This window comes from Miscanthus floridulus, chromosome 10, assembly GCF_019320115.1.
Source record: "Miscanthus floridulus cultivar M001 chromosome 10, ASM1932011v1, whole genome shotgun sequence".
In the NCBI taxonomy this organism is placed as follows: Eukaryota; Viridiplantae; Streptophyta; class Magnoliopsida; order Poales; family Poaceae; genus Miscanthus; species Miscanthus floridulus.
In genome coordinates this window covers 23,800,162-23,826,242 of record NC_089589.1, presented here as the reverse complement: position 1 = coordinate 23,826,242, position 26,081 = coordinate 23,800,162, and the positions used below count along the sequence as shown (strand labels likewise).

The 26,081-nt window shown below is 44.9% G+C and overlaps 1 protein-coding gene and 1 long non-coding RNA gene across 3 annotated transcripts in view; both read right to left on the bottom strand.

Annotated features, from left to right (window-relative positions):
• Positions 1 to 16,536, bottom strand: part of LOC136486371 (uncharacterized) — a 36,096-nt gene extending 19,560 nt beyond the window's left edge. Inside the window, exon 1 of the long non-coding RNA XR_010766785.1 lies at positions 16,491 to 16,536. This is a non-coding gene — a long non-coding RNA (uncharacterized lncRNA). The remainder of the gene's footprint in view (positions 1 to 16,490) is intronic.
• On the bottom strand, positions 1,354 to 17,472 carry LOC136486370 (disease resistance protein RGA2-like). 2 transcript variants are annotated; one of them, XM_066483250.1, is made up of 5 exons: positions 17,310 to 17,472; positions 7,947 to 9,004; positions 1,963 to 3,904; positions 1,778 to 1,864; positions 1,354 to 1,699 (listed from the first exon to the last, which is right to left on the bottom strand). In XM_066483250.1, the coding sequence occupies exons 2-4, from the start codon at positions 8,985 to 8,987 to the stop codon at positions 1,785 to 1,787; spliced, it is 3,063 nt and encodes a 1,020-aa protein (XP_066339347.1). In that variant the 5' UTR covers positions 8,988 to 9,004; positions 17,310 to 17,472; the 3' UTR covers positions 1,354 to 1,699; positions 1,778 to 1,784. The 2 variants fall into 2 exon arrangements, with proteins under 2 accessions (XP_066339347.1, XP_066339346.1); XM_066483249.1 differs by having other exon boundaries at positions 1,354 to 1,864.
• Positions 17,473 to 26,081: the final 8,609 nt, after the last annotated feature.

The following is a 26,081-nucleotide window of genomic DNA, read 5'->3' as shown; positions in this document are numbered from 1 at the left end:
TTGGGCCTCAAACCATCGGGCGGATGGTTTTCCGGGTTTGGGCCTCAAAATCCGGGCGGAGGTTCCAAGGAGGAACGGGGTGGCACGTGGCGGAATTACAGAGGTTACGTCGAGGCGAAGCAAATCTGTGCAGGAAGGGAGGCTGTCCGATCGATAGAAATCGGGTTGTACCATAATTTCGCCCTAAAATATCTAGGGGCACAAGTGTAATTGTGTAATAAGCCTACAAATAAGATGGGCCTGCCGCCACTCAGTGTCACCTCTTGGACTTTTTCATTTCCTCATTCTAGTCCCCCTCCTAGAGTTTGTTCTTGAGGTCCACAAATTCGAAATTTGTGCAAGCAGAGATTTTGAGTTGGGAACGGAGGCCCGAATCCTCCAGTTGTCCTCCGGAATTCATCACTTGTGCCTGTGATTTTCATTTTGTTGCGTTGTTCGTTTATCTCCATTTTCGTTCTTGGCTACAATTTGAATTTCTCAGAGTTTGGGTCGATCCCAGGCGATGATTTCTTGAGGATAGATTCGTAGCAAGTTGAATTCCATCTTTGTAAATTTTTGGAACGAATGATGGAGATTTGGGTCGTTTTTCTTTTGATTTTCTGGTCGCTCTTTCTCCCTGTTCGTGCCTAGCAGAGGCACTGCTTTTCCTGTTCGTCTTTTGCGTGTGGGGAGACGGGCAACTGAGCACCAGCACCGTGCTCACCAGGCCCGAGCCGGTGCTCGCCCAAAGGGGCCATCCTCTCGTCGGTCTCCTCCCTGTGTCTACTTCCTTCGGTGCTTGCTCTCTGTCTGTCTCAGATTGGCAGCGCAGCATCTGGCCGGCGGCGAGCAGACCCACCGCTGGTTTTCCCTCCGTTCGTGCGGTTTTTCTCTCGGTTCTGTTCGGCTGTCGTTGTACACCGCCTCCTGATCGTGCGGTGCACCGCTCGGCAGTGTCTGGTGCCCTTCGGTGGTGTCCGGTGCCTGTCAAAAGTGCCGGCCCAATTTCCAGTCTGGAAGGTTTGAATTTCCAGCCCTGTTTTTTTGTTTCATCCGTGGTCTGCGCGTTTGTGCTCGGATTTAAGTTCCATCTGTTGCGTTGGTTTTCCATCGATTCAAGGAACTTATCTAAGTATTCTCGTCACCGGTTGGCATGGATATTTTAGATTTAGGAACTTCTTTTGGTTTGCTCGTTTGGCGGTGATTTGGGGACAGCGGCCAAATATTTTGAGAGAAATTTTATGGCTCCCATTCACCCCCCTCTGATCACCGTTTTCAGTCCTTTATATTGCTACTAATTTAAATATCTGAAAAATAAAAGGAGCCTCGTTAGGAAGCTGCATTCTCATGGCACTGGCAGCATATATATGAACATTTAGTTGGCAACCTACGTACATTTTCAGGCTCACAATGAATCCGCAAGCCGGAATACGCTGTATCATAACATTTGTTTTGTAACATGACGACTCACAACTTAATTATATGTACAAGGCTCTGTATTCTCAGGTGGTAACCTGCATCCACAGTAACACAGATTCGAATAAAAAAACTAATTCACATCATATCGCATTCTAGTCACCATGAATTTATTTGCAGTGTCCAACATCTGACTGCCTCACGACGACCCGCAGCGTAGTAATCGGCTCCATTGCTTCTTCTTCGGCCGAAGCGATGATAGCTCCAGCCTCCAAGGCTGCTTTTTGTCCATGCGGCACTCCACCTGCAGGCGAGGTCTTTTATGCATTCTATAATCGAGACGTATGTAGTAATAATAATAGTCTTGGAGTAGCATGCATACTTTATTGTTACTCCCTCTGTTGTTCCACGATGAATTCCCTCCAAACTTGCGCCACTTTGTCCAATAACACCTCCTCTGTTTCATCCCCTGAAACGGACCGTCTAGTCAAGTAACCAGATATTCCAATAGCAAGAAAGGTGCTCAGTATATGCAACATATAAAGCAGCAGTGTTGTGTTAATTTACATGAAGCGTCGGCAGAGAGGCTGATGTTTGTCTTCAAGCTGAAAGAATCTCTCGTGTACTTCACGTACCACTTCCTTCGAATGTTGTTGTCGTCATCATTTGCATATGCCCTAACCTGCTTGATATGACTGCACTTGTCCCACTCAGGCCTAGATTTTCCTTTAGCTATGGAAGCGAGCAGTGAGACATCACAGTCTAGAAGTAAATCCCTTGGGTTTACGTCCTTCAAGTATCCAGGGAGTGTTTTCATGTCGTAGTCCTCCAGTGTGAGTCTATGAAGTGCAGGCAAACCCTCTAGTACCTGCAACTCTGGGCACTCTATGATCACGAGGTTCTGCAAATTTGGTAGGTTACTGATCCTCTCCAGGCTAGGACATCCATCCACCTGAATTTTCAAATCAGAACCAAAGTTTACCAAAGCGCCTGGGTGCTCATGATGGTGTGGTAGTAAGAACTCTGGCCCAACATGCTTGATGGCTGGGGCACTTATAATCTGTAGGAACTCCAAGCTGGGGAGCTGGCACAGGCTGTCGGGTAGCTCCGTGCAATAAGGCAAGTCTTCCATGAATAGAATCCTCAAGCATCCAAGGGGCACAATTGGTGTCGACGTCATCCACTTTGGAAGTCGTTGACCAAAGTACCCATTGATTTCAAGATTTTCTAAGCAAGGCGGAGGGCAGAGCTCATCAAACACCTTCTCGATTTGTTGCTGCTCTTCCTGTTTCACCAACCGGTGCTCTTCCTGTTTCACCCACCGATTACGTCCACTAGTGCACTGTAAGCACAGATGGCTGAGGTGCACCTTTTCACCAAGCCTGGCTTTTATAGCAAATGAGGAAGAAGATACATTCTCCAGGCCATGTATACGAAGACGCATGAGCTGGTTAAGAGGTCCTAATTCTTCCAAACTACACCAATCACCCTCCACATGGGCTGGAAACCCCCATAATTTCCTCAAATTAGTTAGGCCGCCGAAACCCCTGGGTATATTTTTTATACCTGAGGCACCAAGGCTTAGATACGTCAGCTGCTGTAACTTTCCAATGCCAACAGGAAGCTTCATCAAACTTTTACAACGAGAAAGGTCAATGCACTGTAAGAATTTCATCTTGGCTATTTTTTCTGGCAGCCTAGATGTGTCAGTGCCAACTAGACACAAATACCTCAAGTGTTTGAGTTGGACCAAAGATTCAGACAATGCATCAAAATTTCCATCTTCTATATGTAGGGTCCGCAAACAAGGAAAAGATGACAGTGAATCACCTGGGTTGATCTTTGTTTCCCCAACTAAAATAAGTGTTCGCAGTGATATATGTGCTTGTAGAGAACTCCACTCTAGCTCATTTGACTCTGATTCTTTGGATTTTAGTGATAACCGAATAACATTTTGTGGGTTAATGTTATTGGTATGGCCAGTCTCAGTTTTGTGAGCTATCAATGCTTCATCTCTAGTCAAATACTGAGCGAATGAGCGAACAACATCATGCATATTGCAAACTGCATTGTCCACATACCTTGGATCTGGCTCTAGAAGGTTCCTAGCTATTAGCTGGTCATAGTACTCTTTTCCTAATACTTCTATATCACGTGAGTTTCCATGAACAAATCCTTCCCCAATCCACATGGCAACAATACGGTCATACCCGAACAATACGCTCTTGGGGAGGAGGGCGTAGTGCAGAAAGCAAGACTGCAACTTTGGGTGCAAATCTTGATAGCTAAGGTATACTGCATAGTTTAGCTCTTCAGGCATTTGAGATACTGACCATGTAGAATCATTTAGGACATTTTTCCAGTCGCTTCGCCTTATGTTTTTCTGGCGGAGAAGGCCTCCTATTACTTTGACTGCGAGAGGCAAACCATCACATTTTGCTATAATCGACGTTCCAATGTCCTTCAATGCATCAACCTTTGGTTCATCATTGTTTTCATTTCCAACCACCTGCAAAGCAACTTAAGCTTGTTAATTGAATGGAATATGTAGATATAAATACACTTGGTCATAATCGGATGCAAAATCAAGTGCTAAAAAACGATACTGTGTGCAGAGGCAAAATTCACATGCGACGTTCTAAGCGTATGACCGATGTACCAGTCCACTAAAATGGATGGAAAAATAATCGTATATGTATATCACTACGGTGCAATTAGGTGGCGTCTGTGACTGTGTACAAGAATAGTGTTCTCATCAGTCACTATCATTACCAACTCTCGTCTACCTGATGTTTATAGTCACTCCAGTATTTATCGTATATTTTATTTATGTATTTTTTCTTATTTTATTAAAAAAGGTTGTACAGTACGCCAGACTACTTCTCACTGCCAAGCATTGACAGTGATAAGTGATAAAAAAGCACAAAATGTACATCAGATTACTACATCTTCACTGCTAGTAACCGACAATGACAGTATTTAAACTCAAGATCTCAACATTCTCCTGAGCATCTATACCAGCAGAGCTATACAACACTTGTGACTATACAACTGATGCTATTCTTTTAACTACACAATTTTGAATCTTATATTGTATATTTGGTACTCTAAATGATCTCAAATGAAAAGGTTGTTAGCTGCAAAGCTGAAGATCGATCTCATCGACTACTAACTCTACTATTGACTTTGTCTCCATTCGACATCATTAACCATCTCAAATCTCATTGGTGAACATACATAGAATATTTTAATATGTAAACCATCTTAAATTAAAAAGTTGTTAATTATAAAGTTTTAAATCTTTTTGAACGTATAAAGCTTATCTTATCAAACATCATATGAAAAAGTTATTACTTTTTCGTAAAATAGCCTATCACTGCTGGTTGTAGCCACAAACCGGCCACGACGGGTGGTCCTTCACTGCATGTTCGTGGCTATAACCAGCAGTGATAGTACACTGCCTGTCACTATCACTTGTAGCCACGATTCGTTCGTGAAAGTTCGATTCGTTCGTGAAAGTTTATCTATCACTGTCAGTTGTACTATCACTACCGGTTCCAAAGCAACCAGCAATGATGGTCCGACAACGATGGCCTGTGTTTGCGGTAGTGCTAGGTCCTATGCTACCCACTTGCCTATTAATAATGGTATGAACTATCATGTCAGCCTGCACTACGGCACTTAAGGCCATGTTTGGATGTTGTAGTATTAAGAGACGTAGTATTAAGAAACAACGATTTTAGAACCTATAGATGTGGTAAACCATGATTTAGCAACAAAGAGGTCTAGATATGAGTTTATAAAACTCTAAAGAGACTACAAATTTAGCAAAACTCTGGTTTTCAAAACCATAAAATTTGTTGCATCAAAACACTTCATACAACTCTAATAAAATCAAAGTATTTCATAAAAGCATGGTATTTTTTCTAAAACTCCAAAAATACATCTGCATCCAAACAGGGCCTAAGATTTTGAACTTGCTACATTCGAAAATTGTATATGTAGTAGAAGTATTATTTTTATAAAAATATAGAATAATCAAAATTAAATTACCAGTGTCGATATGACATAGTATTTGAGTCAAATTTTATAAAATTATTTGAAATAAAAACTTATAAACTTTTTTGTCATGCCATAGTAATGTAATTTAAAATAAATTATCAGTGTCATTTATATGTGGTTTGTTAAGTAACAGTTTAGCACTTGATGATCTATTAACTAAAAATATCCTTATGTATGTATGTTTGATTGGTCGATATATTAACCCAACTTTATGTTAATAACCGAAATGTATAGCATGGATCATGGAGGATTCAAACTATACAGCCACGATGTTGTCAGAAATTGGTCCTGCTATCGGCCAGGTTGAAGGTGAAAGAAGGAACCAGAGGATTTATTTTAACGAACATCGGTCCCTGCTGATGGTTCAGTAATTAACTAATCGGTCCCAATACAAGCCTACATGAAGCTAGTCCTCGTTTGAAACCCAAAGATTGGGTATATGATCCTAGAAAATAAATTCGTCCCTTTGTGACATTTGGTTTATTTTTTTATTGCAATTTGACACTATATGTTCAATTTTGTTGCAACTTATCATGAGATTATTCATAAAAGGACCAAACACCCCTGGTAGAAAAACGAATGGAGGGAAGTCAATTATTAGGATCCAACTGGAAAGGTTATTAAAGTCTGCACATCTTGACCTGAAGAAGCTACGTTTTTCTCCCTTATTCATACTCTCTTGGATGCAGGTAAGCCTAATGTGATATCCCATGTATCCTTAGCTTTTTAACCATTCTAGAGATGAGACAAGTGAGGCAAGTTACATGGACAATTACTCAAGTGTCTATGGTAAAACCTGTCAATCAGGATATATGCCAAAGGCCCCGTGAGTACTTTTCCTAACTTTTTACGCCATGTTCAGAATAGAATTTTAAATCATTGATTTTATTTTAACATGTTTACAGGATCTAGTAAAATTATATTAGTTTGAAAAGGTTGTTAGAGAAAAGGATAAAAGTTACATATGTTATATGTTATTTTAATGTCTAACTCGATGAGATATTTAAAAAGTAACACTCCTATCACCTAATAATAGGACTTCTGAAAATTTAGAACAAAATAAATTAGGCAACAAGAGAAAGCCTAACATTCCCATCATTAAACAGTAATGTCCAGTCCTGATTGGCTTTAATAGTACAGGCTATAAATTGCTGATTCTTTATCAGACCGTGGAGGATGGGACTTGGTCTTGGAGATATTAAACCTAAGCACCAGACTCCCTTTGCAACGAAAGGATACAGTAGAGTAAAAGTTTAGAAATCTTAATCTCATGACCATCTAAAGAGTTGAGGCTCTCAAAAAAATCTATAGAGTTGCGACCACAAGTATTAGTAACAATGTAATAATCTCTTACGAAACTTCACAAGCACCTACAGTCATTTGTGTAATGTAAGAATTTTTTTTAAAAAATATTACTACATGTTACTAACTTTATTATTGTTTGTAGTTTACGCTTATTCCTTTTAGGCTTTTTATTTCGCCTATTCTTTATCATGCTCTGTGTTCATGATTCTTTAATGACATTTCACTACTATAGAAATGGATTTCGCCAACACTATTTTGATTCTATTAGAAACATCGGTAAAAATATATCACCTCCGGTAATTGAACCGTTGATAAAAATGGCTTTCACCACCATTTCTGGCAGTGAAAAGCGGTTTTGAGTATATAGCCGGTCAGAAACCCTAGCCCATTCTCCCTCCCTCACCGACACCCCACCTAATGACCACCTCTCTCTCCCTTACTCGAGCACTTCCTTCCGCCCCCTCTCTCCCTCACCAGCACTCCCTCCGGGCCCCCTCTCTATCCCATTGTAGCACCGTGGCCCGAAGATCGGATCTGCCATCGGCGCGGGGGCAGACACCACCCATGGCCCTCAGCAGCATGGCGAACGCCGTCCATCATAGAGATGGACCTCAATGTCACAATCCTGGCCGCTAGGGGCAGCTAGCTAGACCATCATGGACGACTGCAGGCACACATGACACGTATATTTTTTAATTATTTTTATTCAACTTTCAATATCGGTTTCAATGTAGCGGTGATGAAGGTGAGCATCACCGCCGAATCACAAAACCGGTAGTGATGGTGGTTTTCAAGCAAGCGGTGATAATGTTTGTGTAGTAGTGTTTTGAAAGTGGTTTACCGAGGCTAGATTCTAATATTAATGCTAAAACAAATAACTATTTTGTACAACCATGCGCATAAGGGCATCTTCAGTGTCGATTTTCTTTCTGTGGTTTCTAAGAGTGCCACATCATTTTATAGGTTTAGGTTGATGAATGAAATGATTCCTCTCAAGACACAATTTTATAAATACATAGTAAAGCAAATGTGAAGAAAATGCGCAAGATTACCGACATCTGAATAGATAGCGTAGCAAATGTGCATGCATGAATGTGTAACAAAATAAAGCTAGATAGATTGTGAAGCAAATGTGCACACATGAATACATAACATATTAAATCCTTAAATTAACTTATACAAACCTGCTTCTTGAGCAAAGACCAGGCATCTTCTTCTTCTAGTTTGTCGACATGGTGGTAGGGCACCTCTGCTATCATGCCTCGAGCGACCGTGTCATGTCTCGTTGTTACGAGAACACGACTTCCACGAGCAAGTGAGTTTATTAATGGAGGCTCGAGCACCATCTCCCATGCATGGTGGTCCCAAACATCATCCATCACCAATAAGGTCTTGCACCCCTCCACGGCTTCCTTAAGGCTTTGCTCTAGTGTGTCCTTTGTGTTTCTTGGTGCTTGATGGTTTCCTTCTGCTCCAGTGATTGCTCTCTCTAATAGATCAACATCGCTAAATTCTTGATTGACACTCAACCATATTCTCTTTTGAAACTCTTGTTTGATGGAGTCATGATTAAAGATCTTCTTGGCAAGGGTGGTTTTGCCAATCCCTCCTACTCCCACAATAGCATAAACCATAACATTTTTGTGTTCATGTACATTTTTGTCCTTCTTCGTGAGCAAATCCACAAGATTTCTTGTGTCCTCCTCAATCTTCTCACCAACCACACCTAACTCATCCCCCCCTGTTGTCTCACGCCTAGCGCGAAGCGAGGATTCTACCTTTTTTGTGTTGTCCTCATAAGATGCAAGGTTAATGAAGTTGAAGGTTTTGCTACGCTTCTCAATGTCATCTAGCCTCTCATTAAGACTTTTTATGCAATTACCGATGTCATGAGCATGGAGAGGATTCCTCATACAAAAGAGCAAGGGATTGAAGCAGCCCATATCACAGCTTCGACCCTGTTCCATCGCCTTGAGCTGGCACAAATCAAGGATGTTGGTAGCATCATACATGGCATTCCTAAGCTCTCTCACCCATGATTTCACACTCTGGTCGCTGATGTCCCTCTTGTCAGCATCGGCGAGGAACCTCTTAAGGTCCCCAAGCTTCATCCCCATCTTTTTTATCTCATCGGGAACACCTAAGAGCAGATGCACCTCTTCTTTAGCCATCTCCAACAACATGTCTTGGAGGTAGGATGCTAAAGCATCCAGTACCACCGCCATTTTTGCTGCTTCGGTATCTACAAAATCGAAATTAGATAAAAAATTACATGTTTCGTTTTAAAGGAAAGGTAATCTTGATGGTAAAAGTACCGAGGCCCCTATAACCATGGCACTATTATTCAAAAGGGAACACTGCAACAGTAGATAGGTACTAGGATAATCACATTTAAATGATATCTGAGTACTTTTGGTACCAGATCTGGCGCATAGTAGCATGCTAAAACGATAACGGAGTTAACAAATTAATGAGTAGCTAGCAGACGAGAATATGATGAAGTTTGATCTATGGATGATGTTGAAATATTATATACTTGGGCACCTAAAAATCGAAAGCAGCTACACCAATCTCAAGCCGCCACCCTTGTGTGAGTATATTTGTGAGTGGAAGAAGAGTATAATATCTCCAACAAAAACTAGAAAGAAAGAAAGAAAGAAAGCGGATGGAAATAAAAATAGAGACGGCCGGGAAAGACTAGGAATATGCACCTTGATTTGCAGCGGGGAAAAGAGAATTAATGCTTTGTGTGTCCTTCAGTTCTGGCGTCAAGGAAACAAACCTGTTGAGTGATGGCTGGAACTGGAAGTACGTAACAGTTTGACCAAGTGCCGGCGTGGTTTGCCTAGCAGTTGCACGGTTGGAGATGCCTGGATCTGGCCTCTGGCTCGGCGTGGTGTGGGCTACTGCTCTGCTTGACGGACGCTGGCGGAGGTGGGAGTAGGTGGTGTCTGAAGGGCTGAGGGCCTGATAGTGAGGATTGCGGCTAGCCAGCAATGGAGGCGTGAGCTAGGAGACGTGAGGTGTGCCTGTGGTGGCTACGCTGGGGCTGCTTTAGTTTGTGAATGAAGGCGACTTTATTTATTGTTGGGCATGGCCACCTAGTTAACTGAGCTGGTAGTGGCAGAGGATTTTTTTGTTTTACTCTGAACAGCTTCAAATATAAACACACACACACACACACAACTACAAGGTAGAGGAGAATGTTTATATATAGGGATTTTTGTCCACAATAAAAGGAAGTTTGTAGCACACCATGATTTTGTGTTTTGTGTCTCCAGCACACCCAAGCAAATAAAATGACTAGCTAGCCCACGGGCCCACTCTCCATTCCCTTTGCATGTGTTTTATTTCTCCGTCCCTAATCTCCTTTTCCCCCTCTGGTGGCCAACAATCGTGTTGTTGGCTTCGACCAGGCACACTAGATCTCTCCTTTGCCGCTGAGCAGTAATACAGATGCCACCGCCCAGCAACACAAGGGGCCACCCAGGCCCATCAGCGAAGTGCAATGAGATTTTTTTTTGTTTGTACCAAAGAGAGACTCTAGAAGTTTCTAGCTCCGTCGCTGGCTAATGCAATTTGTCCATCTTCAACTTCTAGCGCTCGAAATCCCAACCTCTGGCTTCTTGTATTTTTCCCCTAACCACTCCACCTGTAAGATGTTTGTGTTTTTTGAGACCATAAGATGTTTGTGTTATTTTGGGATATTCGTCCTCTCCATTTTATGTCATATGGTTTTGAAATGAGTATTTGGGATATGAAATGAATTCAAATGAAAAATTGTCAACTACAAAGTTTTATAACTTTCCGAGTTCTACAACTTTGGTTTTGGTCATTTCTCCATTCGAGGTCATTTAAAGAATTTCAATTTCAGATGTGAGGAAATTCAACCGTAATTTTCCTTGGACAGATGATTTCTAATGAAAAAGTTGTCAACTACAAAGGTGCACAACTTTTCAAGATCTACAACTTTTGTTTTGGGATTTTCTCCATCCGAGGCCATTTAAAAATTTCCAATTTTGAATTTGAGAAATTAAACATAATTTCTGTTGAATAGATGATTTCAAATGAAAACGTTGTCAACTACAAAGTTGCATAGCTCTTCGAGATCTACAACTTTTGTTTTGGTCGCTTCTCCATCCGATATCCTTAACTACAACTACACACCCACTTGTGACTATAGAACATATGGATTGTTTTGGTATTAACTTCTATGAAATCTTGCAAACCAAATAGAGAGACATCATAACGACTTTAAATAAAAAAGTTTTGATCTACAAAGTTGCATAACTTTTCAAGGTCTACAACTTTTGTTTTGGTCGTTTCTTCATCCGAAATCCTTAACTACCACTACACACTCACTTGTGACTATAGAGCATATGGACTCCTTTGATATTAACTCTATAAAATCTTGTGGTGTATATTTAGACATTCAAATGATCTCAAATCAAAAAAGTTTGTACTAAAAAGTTATAGATCTTGTCGATTGCTACAACTTTGGTATAGTCTTCATCAGACATCATATGAGAAAGTTACTAAGTTCATATCACTGCCGAATCAAGCCATGAACCGGTAGTGATAGTATCACTGGTGCTTTTAGCCAAAAACCGCAGTGATGACCCAATATCATTGCCGGTTCATGGCTCAAACTGACAGTGATATCATTGCCGGTTTTAGCCACAAACATGGTCCAATGTGGAAATGAGTCGAAGGGAAGAGAGTGTTAAGGGCAATATGGTCCTTTGACTGGGCATGGTGTGTCATGGACAAAACTAATGTTTTCGCAACGTGTTTGTGACTAATTCATTGAGTACAATGCGCTGTGCGCAAATCCACTCTTTCTGAGTGTCCTGGGGACAAAAATCCCTATAAATATCAATAGATGAAGCAACCACACCAGAAGGGAACAGAGACGGGGACAACATGGAACTTTTGTATAACTGGAAACCATACAACAGATGGTTGCAATCAACTCTGAAATTACGAATAGCTTATGATCGGCCCTTTATATCTAAAAAAATGATCGGTGGCTGGTCCAATGCGACCTTTATATCAACTCTGAAATTACGAATAGCTTATGATGGCTTTTATTTGATGACTGGGATATGAAGAATAATTCATATGCATTTGCCATCTTGGACCTCTCCGTTTAGTGATAACCGGAGACCGTCCAGATACAGGCCCTCCATCCCCATCTACTCATATAGAAGCGTGGGTCATGCAGTGACAGTCTTATCTTCTTCTCAATCTCGTATGGGTCTGAGACTCTCTCCTTCGAGTCACAGGTCCTGGCTTCCTCGAAATCCAACCAACCACGCGGCCGGCCATCGGACTCTTTCATCATGAATTTAATATGCAAGGTTACGGCATACACTATCGTAAGCCAGCTGAAATTACAGAGGACAAGCAAGTTCCAATCCATAATACTCCGTACAAGACATAAATCTTCAGTAGCAGATAGCAACATAAATTTTCGCACTGCGCCATGAGTCCATAATCCATAGCGTCACCCAACAAGCCTTAATATTTGCAATGTGCCATGAGTCGATAACATGGTCCACCAGCATGAAAGAATGGCAATATACTGAGGTGAAGGCAAACGAATGGAATTAACTGGAGGAGCATAATGAACGCAGACTGAACAAAAAGTGGAAACAGATCAAGTCTTGTTCAGCACAAGCAGTTGGCAGATCGTACCGGTGGAGATCAACGAATGGCCAGAATGCATATATATTCGCACTAATCTCCTGACGTTTCCTCCTTGCAGGTCAGAACAATCTGTGTACACGCAGAACACGCTGCTGCTTGGATCCACTGATCTGATGGGTGTAACACCCTAAAATTTACATCATTTTAAAATAAGATAATTTGATTTACATTACGTAAAAAATGATTTTTAGCAACGGGTCGAATTTTTTATAGGGGCGGCCGGTGATGGAGCCACCCCTACAGTGCCGTGCTCGGGTACCCAGACACCAGCCGCCCCTACAAATGGAACAGCAGGGACGGCTGGTGATACGAGCCGCCCCTACAAATGGGTCTAATTTGTAGGGACGGCTTACTCACCAGCCGCCCCCAGCGTTGCTATTTATAGGGGCGGCTGGTGATTGAGCTGCCCCTACAAATGCCCCCATATAAATAGCTTCGATTTGTAGGGGCGGCTCAATCACCAGCCGCCCATATAAATGACCCACATATAAAACAGCAGCAGCACCTTCTTCCTCCTCGGGTCACTCACTCCAACACGTGAAAGAAAGGTGGGGAGGTCTTGGGTACCTCCCAAAAATTGCTCTACTAAGGGAAAGGTTTTGATCTCAAATCCTTTGGTGGAGAGGTTGTAGAAGGTAAGAAAATGCTATTCCACACTTTTTTTGAAGTTTTAATGGTTGGTTAGTGAGTAATTAGAGTTTTGTTTTTCTCTCTTCTATGGTGCTTGAGCTACTTAGGAAGCAAATTAGACCCAAGTTTTAAATGTACTAGTGGTAAATTAGGGAGGGGAACAAGATCATACCCTTATTTGGTCCATGTTTTTTGATTTTAGTGAACAATTAGTTAGTTTTATGGATGTTTCATGTGCATGTGGATCTAGATCTAGGGTTTGGTTTTTTATTAATTTTGTTTTTGTAAATTTATGTTTGATGAAATTGGACTAGGGTTTGTATGAAAGATATTAGGTAAAGTATAATTGTTGCTAATTATTGTCTTTGAAATTGTTTATTGTAATCAATAAATATGTATTTTAATTATTTATGGATAAATGGGTCATTAATTAATTTGCTCTACCATGGTGTGTTTGTATGCTTCATGTAATTATATTAGATTTATATTCATATATATCTGAAGTATATACAATTATTCTCAAGTAATTATTAATTTGATTCATTTTTATATATATCTGAATAAGTAGTCATTTAATGTTTGTTTTGTTGTTGTTGTAAAAGATGGAGTACAGGAACTCTTGGATGTATGGTTCGTTAACACTACCGGAAACCGGCGATTTGCCGAGTGTCGAGGCTTTGCCGAGTGTATTTTATCGGACACTCGGCAAATACCGTGTTTGCCGAGTGCCAAATAAAATACACTCGGCAAACAAAAACACACGGCAAAATACGTCTTTGCCGAGTGTTTTTTTCTGGCACTCGGCAAAGAAGCTTTTTGCCGTGTGCATTTTTTTTGCCCTCGGCAAATCATTTTTTCGAAGCAATTTTTGAGGCCCTAAATGAATTCAAATGAAAAACTTTTCAACTACAAAGTTGTATAACTTCTCAAGATCTACAAAGTTTATTTTGGTCATTTCTTCATTTGACAAAGCGACAATAACGTTGTTCATAAAATCTACATATCTCATATCTCTCATATTAATTTCATGAAAGTAGAAGATACATATATAAGATTTTGTGAACAATGTTACTACCACTACGTCGGATGAACAAATGACCAAAATAAACTTTGTAGATCTTGATAAGTTATGAAATTTTGTAGTTGGCAACATTTTGATTTGAAATCATCTTGTCATGCAAAAACGACGTTTGAATTTGAAAATTTTAAAATTTGAATTTTTCAAACGACCTCGGATGAAAAAACTTCCTAAATGAAAATTGTAGATCTCCAAAAGTTATGAAACTATGTAGTTGACAACTTTTTGATTTGAAATCATCTTATCATGCAAAACTATGTTTGAATCTCTCAAATTTAAAATTCAAAATTTTCAAACGACCTCGGATGGAAAAACTTACTAAATGAAAATTGTAGATCTCAAAAAGTTATGAAACTTTGTATTTGACCACTTTTTGATTTGAATTCAGTTAGGGCCTCAAACAAGCAATTTACTCTCAGTTTGCCGAGTGCCTTTTTTCTAGCACTCGGCAAAGCCGTATTTTGCCGAGTGCCTATATTTTGGCACTCGGCAAAGAGGTATTTTGCCGTGTGCATTTTTTTGGCCCTCGGCAAATCAGTTTTTCGAATCAATTTTTGAGGCCCTAAATGAATTCAAATGAAAAACTTTTCAACTACAAAGTTGTATAACTTCTCAAGATCTACAAAGTTTATTTTGGTCATTTCTTCATTTGACAAAGCGACAATAACGTTGTTCATAAAATATACATCTCTCATATTAATTTCATGAAAATAGAAGAGAGATATATATGATTTGTGAACAATGTTACTACCACTATGTCGGATGAACAAATGACCAAAATAAACTTTGTAGATCTTGAGAAGTTATGAAATTTTGTAGTTGGCAACATTTTGATTTGAAATCATTTTTCATGCAAAAACGACGTTTGGATTTGAAAATTTTAAAATTTGAATTTTTCAAACGACCTCGGATGAAAAAACTTCCTAAATGAAAATTGTAGATCTCCAAAAGTTATGAAACTATGTAGTTGACAACTTTTTGATTTGAAATCATCTTATCATGCAAAACTACGTTTGAATCTCTCAAATTTAAAATTCAAATTTTTCAAACGACCTCGGATGGAAAAACTTACTAAATGAAAATTGTAGATCTCAAAAAGTTATGAAACTTTGTAGTTGACCACTTTTTGATTTGAATTCATTTAGAGCCTCAAATAAGTAATTTACACTCGGTTTAGTATAATATATTGGGAACTAAAACGGAATCTAGACACAAGTGACAGTGTGGTGTAGTGGTAGAGGAGGTTTGTGCGCAGCGGGAGGTCTTGGGTTCGAATCCCGTCGGCCGTGTAGCCGTGAAATTTACGCGAAAAAAGCCGGAGAGATGGGCGCTGACCGGTGGGGGCCTCCACCAATTAAAAAAAAAATTTCATTTTTTTGGGTAAAAATTCCCATTTTTTTCGGGTTTTTTTTCGGTTCCAACTTTGCCGAGTGTCGGCACTCGGCAAAGGTTTTGCCGAGTGCCCGACAAAAGACACTCGGCAAAGACGTCTTTGCCGACTCTTTTTTTGCCGAGTGCTCTTTGCCGAGTGCAGCACTCGGCAAAGCCTTTGCCGAGTGCAAATTGGGCTTTGCCGAGTGCCCCTGGCACTCGGCAAATTCACTGAGTCCGGTAGTGTAAGGTTCAAGGCAGGTTTCCGTGAAGAGGTGGATAAATTTATTAAAGCCGCAAAGAAGCATGCAACGACATTGAAAGAGAATAAGGATACAATTATTTGCCCCTGTAAAGATTGCAAGAACCGTATGGCATGGACAGATGTGACTATCATCATATCACATTTGATTATGCAAGGATTTGTTGAGGACTACACAGTGTGGATTCATCATGGTGAAACGGTTATTGTTAATGATGAGGATGAGGAGGAATACGACGACGAAACCATAGAATCCCTGTCCCAATATTCAGCAGAGCTTGATGCACGAATGGATTTCGAGTTTGACAATGAACAAGGTGGTGATGCTGGTGGTTGGGATGGTAATGACAAAGGTGGTGCCAATAATGATGGTGGAGCACGTGTCGGGGATGAAGATGATTTCGAGGACATGATTCGAGCCCTTGGACCAGAGATTTTACTAAATTGCCCGAAAGGTCTGGAAAATTTGGAAAGGGTGACAAAAGCATCGAAGGAGACTGTGTATGGTGTTGAAAAGGGTTGTCTGACACATTGGACATTGCTACGTTTTGTGCTTGAGCTGCTCATCCTGAAGGCTAAGTATGGCTGGACGCATAAGCAGTAGTAGAGACATAACAGTTCATCCAAGGCCGGAAGCAAGGAAGTTCAACCCTTCAAGTGGCTGCCAATTAACTAAACCTGGCCATGCATATATGTCAAGGAGTTGATGCCGCCTTACCATCTACAGCCTGTTCGGGAGGCCGTATCGTATCGTGGATTATTTACTGTGGTGTGAGAGAAAAACACCGTTCCCGGCTAGAAATTTACGATCGTTTACGAGCAAGCGAACAGGCTTAGCTTATGTACACAGTACACATTGACCGCTCCAGTGTGGAAGCCTGAAACAGAGCGCTTCGGTCATTTGGCTGAATTAATATACTAGTATAACTGCACCCACTTTAATAGACGGCTTGCGCAGGGTCAAACATCAAGAAATTTTATGTACATGTTTCTTTTCGAAAGGATGCTAAGATTTGCCCAGCAAATATTTCTTTTATGAGAACTAGAAGTCACCTGATGACTAAAGTATATACTAGGTGAGCTCAAGTTTACTCCTAGACCATCCAAACCGAGGAAACTAAATTTTAGTTCAGCCCACGACTAAACTTTAGTTAGGCTAAACTTTAGTTAGACTAACAAATAGTCTAGGCGACCCAAACAGACGGCTATTAGGGTGGTGTAGTCTGCGGGCAGTAATAAGTTTTTGCAGTAATCAAGTGAAACGACTTTTGTATTCTGTTGAAAAGTTTAATAGTTCTCATGTACCACAAGACACAGTGATTGCTAAAATATTGATTCTCTGCTTGTTGTTTACCGTTGAGGCAGATGGTGCAACTCGTGCAGTTTCATACTGCTAACGGTTGGTTGAAAGTTGGAGCGCATACGAATATAATAAAGTACTCGTTATGAAATGAAACGACTCCTTATTTGAGAGAGAGAGAGAGAGAGAGTATGCACTTCAGATCAGTGGGGTTTCTTGTGATCGCCAGATGTGTTTGCAGTGGTCGGAGGACCAAAGGACCGGGATCCTCTCTTTGTTGTAGTAGTATTATAGGTAGGGTTTGTGTGCTGGGCTGCAGGCTCTGCTCTGCTCTACTTCAGCACCACCATCCATCGGTGACTTGGTGGTTGGTTGTATTGATAAGGCTGTAATTATCTCAGCCATCATCATCAAGCAACTTGACAAAACAACATGTGTCGAGGACTCCAGGGCCAACCTGACCTTTCTATGAGGAAGATGGCATATGCATCATTGAGCTGACCTGGCGTCATCTGTCCACGGTATGGTAGTAATGGATATCACAAGCAGATAGTAATGAAGGACCCCAATAATCGTTAGTGTTGCTTTCTATCGTCAATTCATTTGTTGTGATATAGGGAGAAGAAATTTCAACGTCCTTGAAATTAAGGACATTGAAAAGAACACCGATGTGAAGTACATTGGCAGCAAATAGGAAGACTGTTAGCCAATCTAGTGCCACCTTGTGTGAACACAGCAAGGGAAGGCAGCGCCGAACTGCCCCCTGCTGTGATACTGTAGCACTGCAGGTGTAGGCGCCGCAAGGCTCACCTGCAGCACTGTAGGAACATGCAGTGACTAGCGCAGAGTCAGCCCTGTCAGTGTTATCTAGTTACTATTATAGCATGTGAGCTGTACTAGGACTATATAGATAGAGTTGTATAAATAGACATACAAGGCAACTCAGTAAAGGGAGTTCAGATTTGCCATCTCACAGACAGGGCTTCGGCCAACGCTGGTGTCTTGTATTGTGCGTGCTTGCTCTGTTCTCCTTTCTTCTTCTAGCTCTAGCCATAGTGTGTGAGAACGGACAGCGCCTGTTCGTGGTCGGCAAGGCTAGTGGGTGCTCGGCAAGACCGGTGAGTGGTTCACTCGCCTGAGCCGGTGATCCTGTGGGCCAACAAGTGGTATCAGAGCCGTACAAGCGCCCTCGCCAGACTAACCGCTGGCGATGACAGGCGGTTCGGAGATGGGCGACGGCAGTGGCACTGCTGTGGCTGCCTAGCCACGACCGGAGGTCGTTGTTTGCACGGTGCTGGAGGTCAGCGGCACCAGTTGGCCGATGCTGACTCGCACCAACTATGGAGAGTGGTCGGTGACCATGAAAGTCAAGCTCAGAGCCCGAGGCTCTAGAATGCTGTTGACAAGGGCACCGACATTGAAGAAGACAACATATCATCGTTGGAGGCTATCCTCGCTGCTGTACCGGTGGAGTATAGTGAGCCGTTGGGGGTGAAGAGCTCGGCTAAGGAGGCGTGGGAGGCTATTGTGGTGATGCGCGTTGGTTCCCACCGCGCAAAGAAGGCGACGGCCCAGCTTCTGAAGTAGGAGTACGCCAACCTCAAGTTCAAGGATGGTGAAATGGTGGAGGACTTCTCCCTCCGCCTGCAGACGCTCATCAGCAAGCTGAAGAGCCACGACGTCACCAACGATGAAGAGGAGGTGGTCTCCAAGTACCTCCACTCCGTGCCGGCAAAGTACATCCAGATCGCTCTCTCCATAGAGACGATGCTGGACTTGTCCACACTCACCATTGAGGATGTGACAGGCCGTCTGCGGGCGGTGGACGAGCGCCTGGAGCAGGCGACAGCAACGAAGGGCAGCGGGAAACTCCTGTAGGCGGAAGAGGAGTGGGCTGCTCGGAGGAACTCCGGGAAGGCAGCCTCCTCCAGTCGCGGTGGCGATGGCAAGCGCCGCGGCAAGGCTTCTTCGGAGAAGAAGCAGGTCGACCCCAACGCCTACCGGCGTTGCGGGAAGATGGGCCATTGGGCACGGGAATGCCCAAATCGCAAGCAGGAGAAGAAGGCTCAGGCTCACCTAGCGCAAGCCGATGATGAGGATGAGGCTACTATCCTGATGGCAACGTTCTGTGCACTGCACGACATCGAGGTCGAGGAGAGGGAAGAGGCGACGATAGTGGAAGGACCTAGGAAGGCCCTGAAGACCGTCAACATCGACGAACCACACGCCTAAGTTCACCTCGGGCGTGTGGGCGCCGACCAGGAGCAGCGGTGGTATCTGGACTCTGGTGCCAGCAACCACATGATGGGCTCCAAGGCATCCTTCTCTGACCTCGACGGGGATGTTACCGGTACGGTGAAGTTTGGTGATGGCTCAAGGGTGGCAATCCAAGGGCGCGGCACCATCATCTTCAGATGCCAGAATGGGGAGCACCGCGCACTAACGGATATATATTACATCCCACAGCTGCGTTCCAGCATCATTAGCATTGGTCAGCTGGATGAGCGCGGTAGCGAGGTACTGATCAAGGACGGCGTCCTGAGGATCAGGGACCGGAGCAGCGACTTCTTGCCAAGGTGAAGAGGTCCCTAAACCGGTTGTACCTGCTTGACCTAAAGGTAGAGCAGCCGATGTGCCTGGCGGCAAGGCACTCCGAGGAACCGTGGATGTGGCATGCCCGGTTTGGACATCTCAGCTTCGATGCGCTTGGTCGGCTGGAAAAGATGGTCCGAGGACTACCCCACATCAAGCACGAAGGCGAGCTGTGTGACAGCTGCTTGGCCAGGAAGTAGAGGAGGCTACCTTTCCCAAAGGCGGCCAAGTATCGCGCGGAGGAAGCTCTTGAGCTCGTCCACAGCGACCTCTGCGGGCCAATCATGCCTACTACATGCGATGGTCGGCGGTACTTCCTCCAGCTCATGGACGATTGCAGTCACTACATGTGGCTGCAACTCCTGACGAGCAAGGATGAAGCGGCGGCGGCGATCAAGAAGTTCAAGACACGTGCAGAGGCCGAGAGCGGCAAGAAGCTCCACGTGCTGAGGACTGATCGCGGTGGTGAATTCACTTTGGTGGAGTTCGCTGTGTACTGCGCGGATCAGGGTGTGGGGCAACACCACACAGCGCCGTACTCGCCACAACAGAATGGCGTGGTGGAGCGATGGAACTAGATTGTGGTCGGCATGGCCCAATCCATGATGAAGGCCAAAGGCATGCCAGCTAGGTTCTGGGGGGAGGCGGTGACCACGGCGGTGTTCATCCTCAACCGCGCTCCGACCAAGGCCCTGACGGGCAAGATGCCGTTCAAAGCTTGGTACGGGTGCAAGCTGAGCGTGTCCTTCCTCCGGACATTCGGTTGCATCGGCCACGTCAGGAAGACAAAGCCGAACCTCACCAAGCTGGAGGACAGGAGCACACCGATGGTGTTCCTGGGCTACGCGGAGGGTACCAAGGCGTACCGACTCTACGACCCACGCGGAGACAAGGTGCTCGTCTCGCGCGACGTCGTGTTCGACGAGAAGGCGGCTTGGGACTGGAGCAATCCGAGCATGGGGGAAGCTGGCGGCTTCACTAGCACCTTCGTCATCGAGCACTTGGTCATCCACGGTGGTGGAGATGCTGGGGAAGAGGTGCCGAGCACTCTGGGAGGAGAGCCGAGCACTCCGGCGGTAGAGTCGAGCACTCCTGGGGCAGTGCCGAGCACTTCGGGAGGGATGCCGAGCACTCCAGGAGGAGTGTCGTGCACTTTTGGAGGGATGCCGAGCATGCCAGGAGTGATGCTAGGAGGTTCTGCAGTGGTGGCGACCACTTCAGGACGGGTGCCGAGCACTCCCGTGGCGGAGCCAAGACGTCTTACTGTGGTGACGACCACTCCAAGACTGAGGCTGGGCACTCCTACAGTGTGGCCGAACACTGCATGAGTTATGACAAGTTGTCCAAAAGCAGTGCTGAGCACTTCAGGTTCTATGCCGAGCACTCCGGCGAAACAGGGAACTCAATCGACGCCGATCGAGTTCAACTCACCTCTAAGTGACATTACTGAATTCGTGGACGCCTACCACGAAGGTGAGGAGGTGCGGTTCCACAGGATGGACGACATCGTCGGTGACACAAGTCCCTCAGGTCTGGCGAGTAGGCTGCTCAACAATGCAGAGCTGCTACTCGTCAGTGTGGATGAACCACCCACGTTCGCGCTAGCCGAGCGCGATGGAAACTGGCGACGTGCGATTGCTGGAGGAGATGAAGGCGATCGAGGAAAACGAGACTTGACAGCTCGTTGATCCACCTCCAGGATGCCATCCGATCAGCTTGAAGTGGGTGTACAAGGTCAAAAGGGATGAGCTCGGCGCCATTGTCAAGCACAAGACGCGCCTCATCACCCGAGGCTTTGTTCAGCGTGAGGGCATCGACTTCAAGGAGGTCTTTGCACCAGTAGCGCGCATGGAGTCGGTCTGTTTGCTACTAGCCTTGGCAGCAGCAAAGGACTGGCGCGTCCATCACTTGGACGTTAAATCAGCCTTCCTCAACGGCGAACTGGCGGAAACGGTCTTCGTCAGGCAACCTCCAGGTTTCACCGTCAAGGGAGAGGAGCACAGGGTGCTTCGACTGCGCAAGGCGCTCTACGGGCTGCGGCAAGCCCCTCGAGCATGGAACGCCAAGCTTGACGCCATGCCGGGCGAGCTTGGGTTTCAAAGGTGCGCAACCGAGCACATTCTCTACATGCGACGACGGGGAAGGAGGACCTCGTGGTCGGCGTGTATGTGGATGACTTAATCGTCACCGGCGCGCGCACGGTGGACATCAACAGCTTCAAGCGCGAGATAGCAGCTCGTTTTCGAATGAGCGATCTCGGCACACTCTCCTACTACCTCGGCATCGAGGTGAGACAGGAGAAGGAGGAACTCACGCTCGGTCAGAGCGCGTACGCCTCCAAGTAGTTGGAGATGAGCGGCATGGTGGAGTGCAAGTCATGTGTGACTTCGATGGAGGAGCGGCTGAAGCTGACGAAGGCCAGCACCGTGGCGAAGGTGGATGCAACACTCTACCGGAGCATCGTCGGCGGTCTGCGCTACTTAGTCCACACGAGACCAGACATTGCGTTCGCCGTGGGATACGTCAGCTACTTCATGGAGGATCCCAGAGAGGATCACTGGGCTGCGGTGAAGCGGCTACTACGCTACGTCAAGGGGACGATGAATCAATGGATCATCTTCCCAAAGACCGGCGGAAGTAGGCTGCAGCTCATGGTGTTCAGTGATGTAGACATGGCGGCGGACATCGATGGACGACGGAGCACCTCTGGCGTGCTCGTCTTCCTCGGGTCGGCCCCAATTTCATGGGTGTCGCTGAAACAGAAGGTGGTGGCGCTATCTACGTGCGAGGCAGAGTATGTAGCGGCGGCCACAGCGGTGTGCCAAGTTGTGTGGCTACGCCGGCTGCTGGGCGAGCTGACCTGTGTGGAAGCTCACACACCAGCACTGATGGTGGACAACAAGCCCGCCATCGCCCTCGCGAAGAATCTGGTTCTGCACGACCGGAGTAAACACATCGACGTGAAGTTCCACATCCTCAGAGACTGTGTTGATGGAGGGCAGATCGTCATCGAGTTCGTCGAAACTGGTCGGCAACTCACGGACATCCTCACCAAGCCGCTCGGACGACTTCGACTCACGGAGCTGAAGGAGATGATCGGCATGGAGGGAGTATAAGGGTTAGCAGTAGAATTGGGGGAAGATTGTTAGCTAATCTACTGCCACCTTGTGTGAACACAGCAAGGGAAGGCGGCGCCGAACTGGCCCCCTGCTGTGATACTGTAGCCGCTGCAGGTGCAGGCGCCGCAAGGCTCACCTGCAGCACTATAGGAATATGCAGTGGCCGGCGCAGAGTCAGCCCTGTCAGTGTTATCTAGTTACTGTTATAGCATGTGAGCTGTACTAGGACTAGATAGATAGAGTTGTATAAATAGACATACAAAGCAACTCAATAAAGAGAGTTCAGATTTGCCATCTCGCTTCGGCCAGCGCTGGTGTCTTGTATTGTGCTTGCTTGCTCTGTTTTCCCTTCTTCTAGCTCCAGCCATAGTGTGTGAGAATAGACAGCGCCTGTTAATGGTCGGCAAGGCTAGTGGGTGCTCGGCAACACTAGCGGGTGCTCGGCAAGACCGACGAGTGATTCACTCGCCTGAGCCGGTGAACCTGTGGGCCAACAAAGACTAGCTTTATGGGTGGTCCATGATGGTCCCATTTGATGACTGGGATATGAAGAATAATTCATATGCATTTGCCATCTTGGACCTCTCCGTTTAGTGATAACCGGAGACCGTCCAGATACAGGCCCTCCATCCCCATCTACTCATATAGAAGCGTGGGTCAAGCAGTGACAGTCTTGTCTTCTTCTCAATCTCGTATGGGTGTGAGACTCTTTACTTCGAGTCACAGGTCCTGGCTTCCTCGAAATCCAACCAACCACGCGGCCGGCCATCGGACTCTTTCATCAGGAATTTAATATGCAAGGTTACGGCATACACTATCGTAAGCCAGCTGAAATTACAGAGGACAAGCAAGTTCCAATCCATAATACTCCGTAGAAGACATAAATCTTCAGTAGCAGATAGCAACATAAATATTTGCACTGCGCCATGAGTCCATAATCCATAGCGTCACCCAACAAGCCTTAATATTTGCAATGTGCCGTGAGTCGATAACATGGTCCACCAGCATGAAAGAATGGCAATATACTGAGGTGAAGGCAAACGAATGGAATTAACTGGAGGAGCATAATGAACGCAGACTGAACAAAAAGTGGAAACAGATCAAGTCTTGTTCAGCACAAGCAGTTGGCAGATGGTACCGGTGGAGATCAACGAATGGCCAGAATGCATATATTGCCCTGTTCGGGAGGCCGTATCGTATCGTGGATTATTTACTGCTGGCTGGTTTGGTGTGAGAGAAAAACACTGTTCCCGGCTGGAAATTTACGATCGTTTACGAGCAAGCGAACAGGTGATGTGTGTACACGCAGAACACGCTGCTGCTTCGATCCACTGATCTGATGGGTTCAACACCCTAAATTTTGCATCATTTTAAAATAAGATAATTTGATTTATTTATGTATTTATGTGAGCATTTAAACTTAGAAAAATAAAAACTTTGTTGAAATTAAAATCAAATATAAGGTCTAGCTACAAGTTTGTGCATACATGCTGCTGCATATTTATTTATGATGATTGGGTTTGAACAATATTTCAAAAGGATTTAAATTTGAATTGAATTTGGATTTAAAAAACATTGGAAAAAAGGATCTCTCTCCCTCCTCCTCTCTCTGTTTTTGGCCTGGAGGAGCCCAGCAAGGCCAGTACCGTCCGCGCGGCCTACTCCCTCACCTCTATCCCGCAGGCCCAATCTAGCTCTCTCCCGACCCAGCTTTCTTCCTCCCGCAGTGGCCCAGCAGCTGCCCTCACTCTCCCGCGGCCCGCGCTAGCAAGCCACCAGCCCACTTCCTCCCTTTCTTTCCCCGCGACCCACCGCGCGCACCGGCCCAGCCGCAGCATCCGAAAGCCCGCGCAGCTGTGTCGCCCGCAGCCCTCTCTCTCCCGCGCCTTGAGTTGCCGACAGGTGGGCCCTCTCTGTCAGACACGTCGTCTTCCTCATGTCGCCGACCCGAACTCTACTTCGCCGGAGTCCGCTGTCGCCCCGTCCCGCGTCGTTGCTGTGCACTCCAAGCCGCTTCGCCCCTTAAATACCGAGCCACAGGTGCCGCGCCGCCCCATCCCAGAACCTTAGCTCGCGCCGCCCTCGCCTCGAGTCACAGCGCCATCGAAACCCTAGCCGCCGTAGTGCTCGCCGTCAGCCCCACCGTGTCCCGCATCGTCTCCGTGCCGCCTTCGATCGCGAAAAGCATCGTGGTGAGTTTGCCATCCCGCTCTCTTTCTCCCCGTACTATTCCCGCAAGGAACCGAGGTCCTAAACCCTTTTTTGTCGAACTCCGGTGAGCTCTCATCGCCGGTGAAAGCATCTAGGCCCCTAGTTGGGTTTCGGTGATTAATGACAATAATTGTTTGCCTAAACGGTCGTTTAGCCCGTTTAAACACTATGTAAACGCTACACGGTGGTGCGCTATTTCCGTTTAATCACCTGTTTACCCCATTTAATTGGCTGTTTAGCCCGTTTAATGGGACGTTTTGCCCGAATAATGGCTAAACGGTATGTGACCGACTGTTTACCGTTTAGCGTTTAGGAAAACACTGTCAATACGAGATTACTGTGACTAACGTGTGTTTTGCAGATGCAATTAAGTTAGCTCATGGTAATGACAATTGATTGGGCAATCATGGTTGTCATGCCCATACGATGGAAATCTTTTTGGTTTTCAAAGGATGGACGACAAGGTTAAGGATGGACTAGTTCTAAGTGTTGTTTGGTGTTGAAGAGACACTTAGAGTAGTTTAGGACTTTATTTTTCCTTTGGCCATACTATTAAGGGGGGTATGGACGGGTACCTTTGTAACACCCCAGGTGTTTGTCACCAGTAAGCAATGGGTTTAAGCTTAAACATGACAGATTAAGTGACGATGGAGATGTCAAGGTCAAACCTATGGAAATAAGCCCCAACCTAAACTCGGACATAGCACCCTTGCTTTACATATAGGCCCTTTTCAAGATATATGCTTGACTGGTGTTATTGGAATATCTTCATGTGTCTCACATCAATACCCATCTATATGGATTACTGGAAAAGTTTCATGACAGTTGGAATCAAAAAGTCACATGAAATGATAAGTTATATCCCTGTTGGAATGGCTTTAATAAGTGCTTGAATTGCACTATTAAGTGAATGGAAATATAGGTCATCAACCAAACCTTGCCCAAATGACTCTAGATAAACTCTACAACAAAAGTCATGAAAGGTTCGTATTGAGCAAATGCCAAGAAAATGCTCCAATGGATCAAAAAGGATAATTTAAGCTTTAT

Coding starts and splice junctions, on each gene's coding strand:
- LOC136486370 (XM_066483249.1), bottom strand. CDS start 8,987: ATGGCGGTGGTACTGGATGCTTTAGCATCCTACCTCCAAGACATGTTG. Junction 3,905..7,946: donor GGTCTTTGCTCAAGAAGCAG/GTTTGTATAAGT, acceptor GTTGCTTTGCAG/GTGGTTGGAAATGAAAACAA. Junction 1,865..1,962: donor CCTCTCTGCCGACGCTTCAT/GTAAATTAACAC, acceptor GGTCCGTTTCAG/GGGATGAAACAGAGGAGGTG.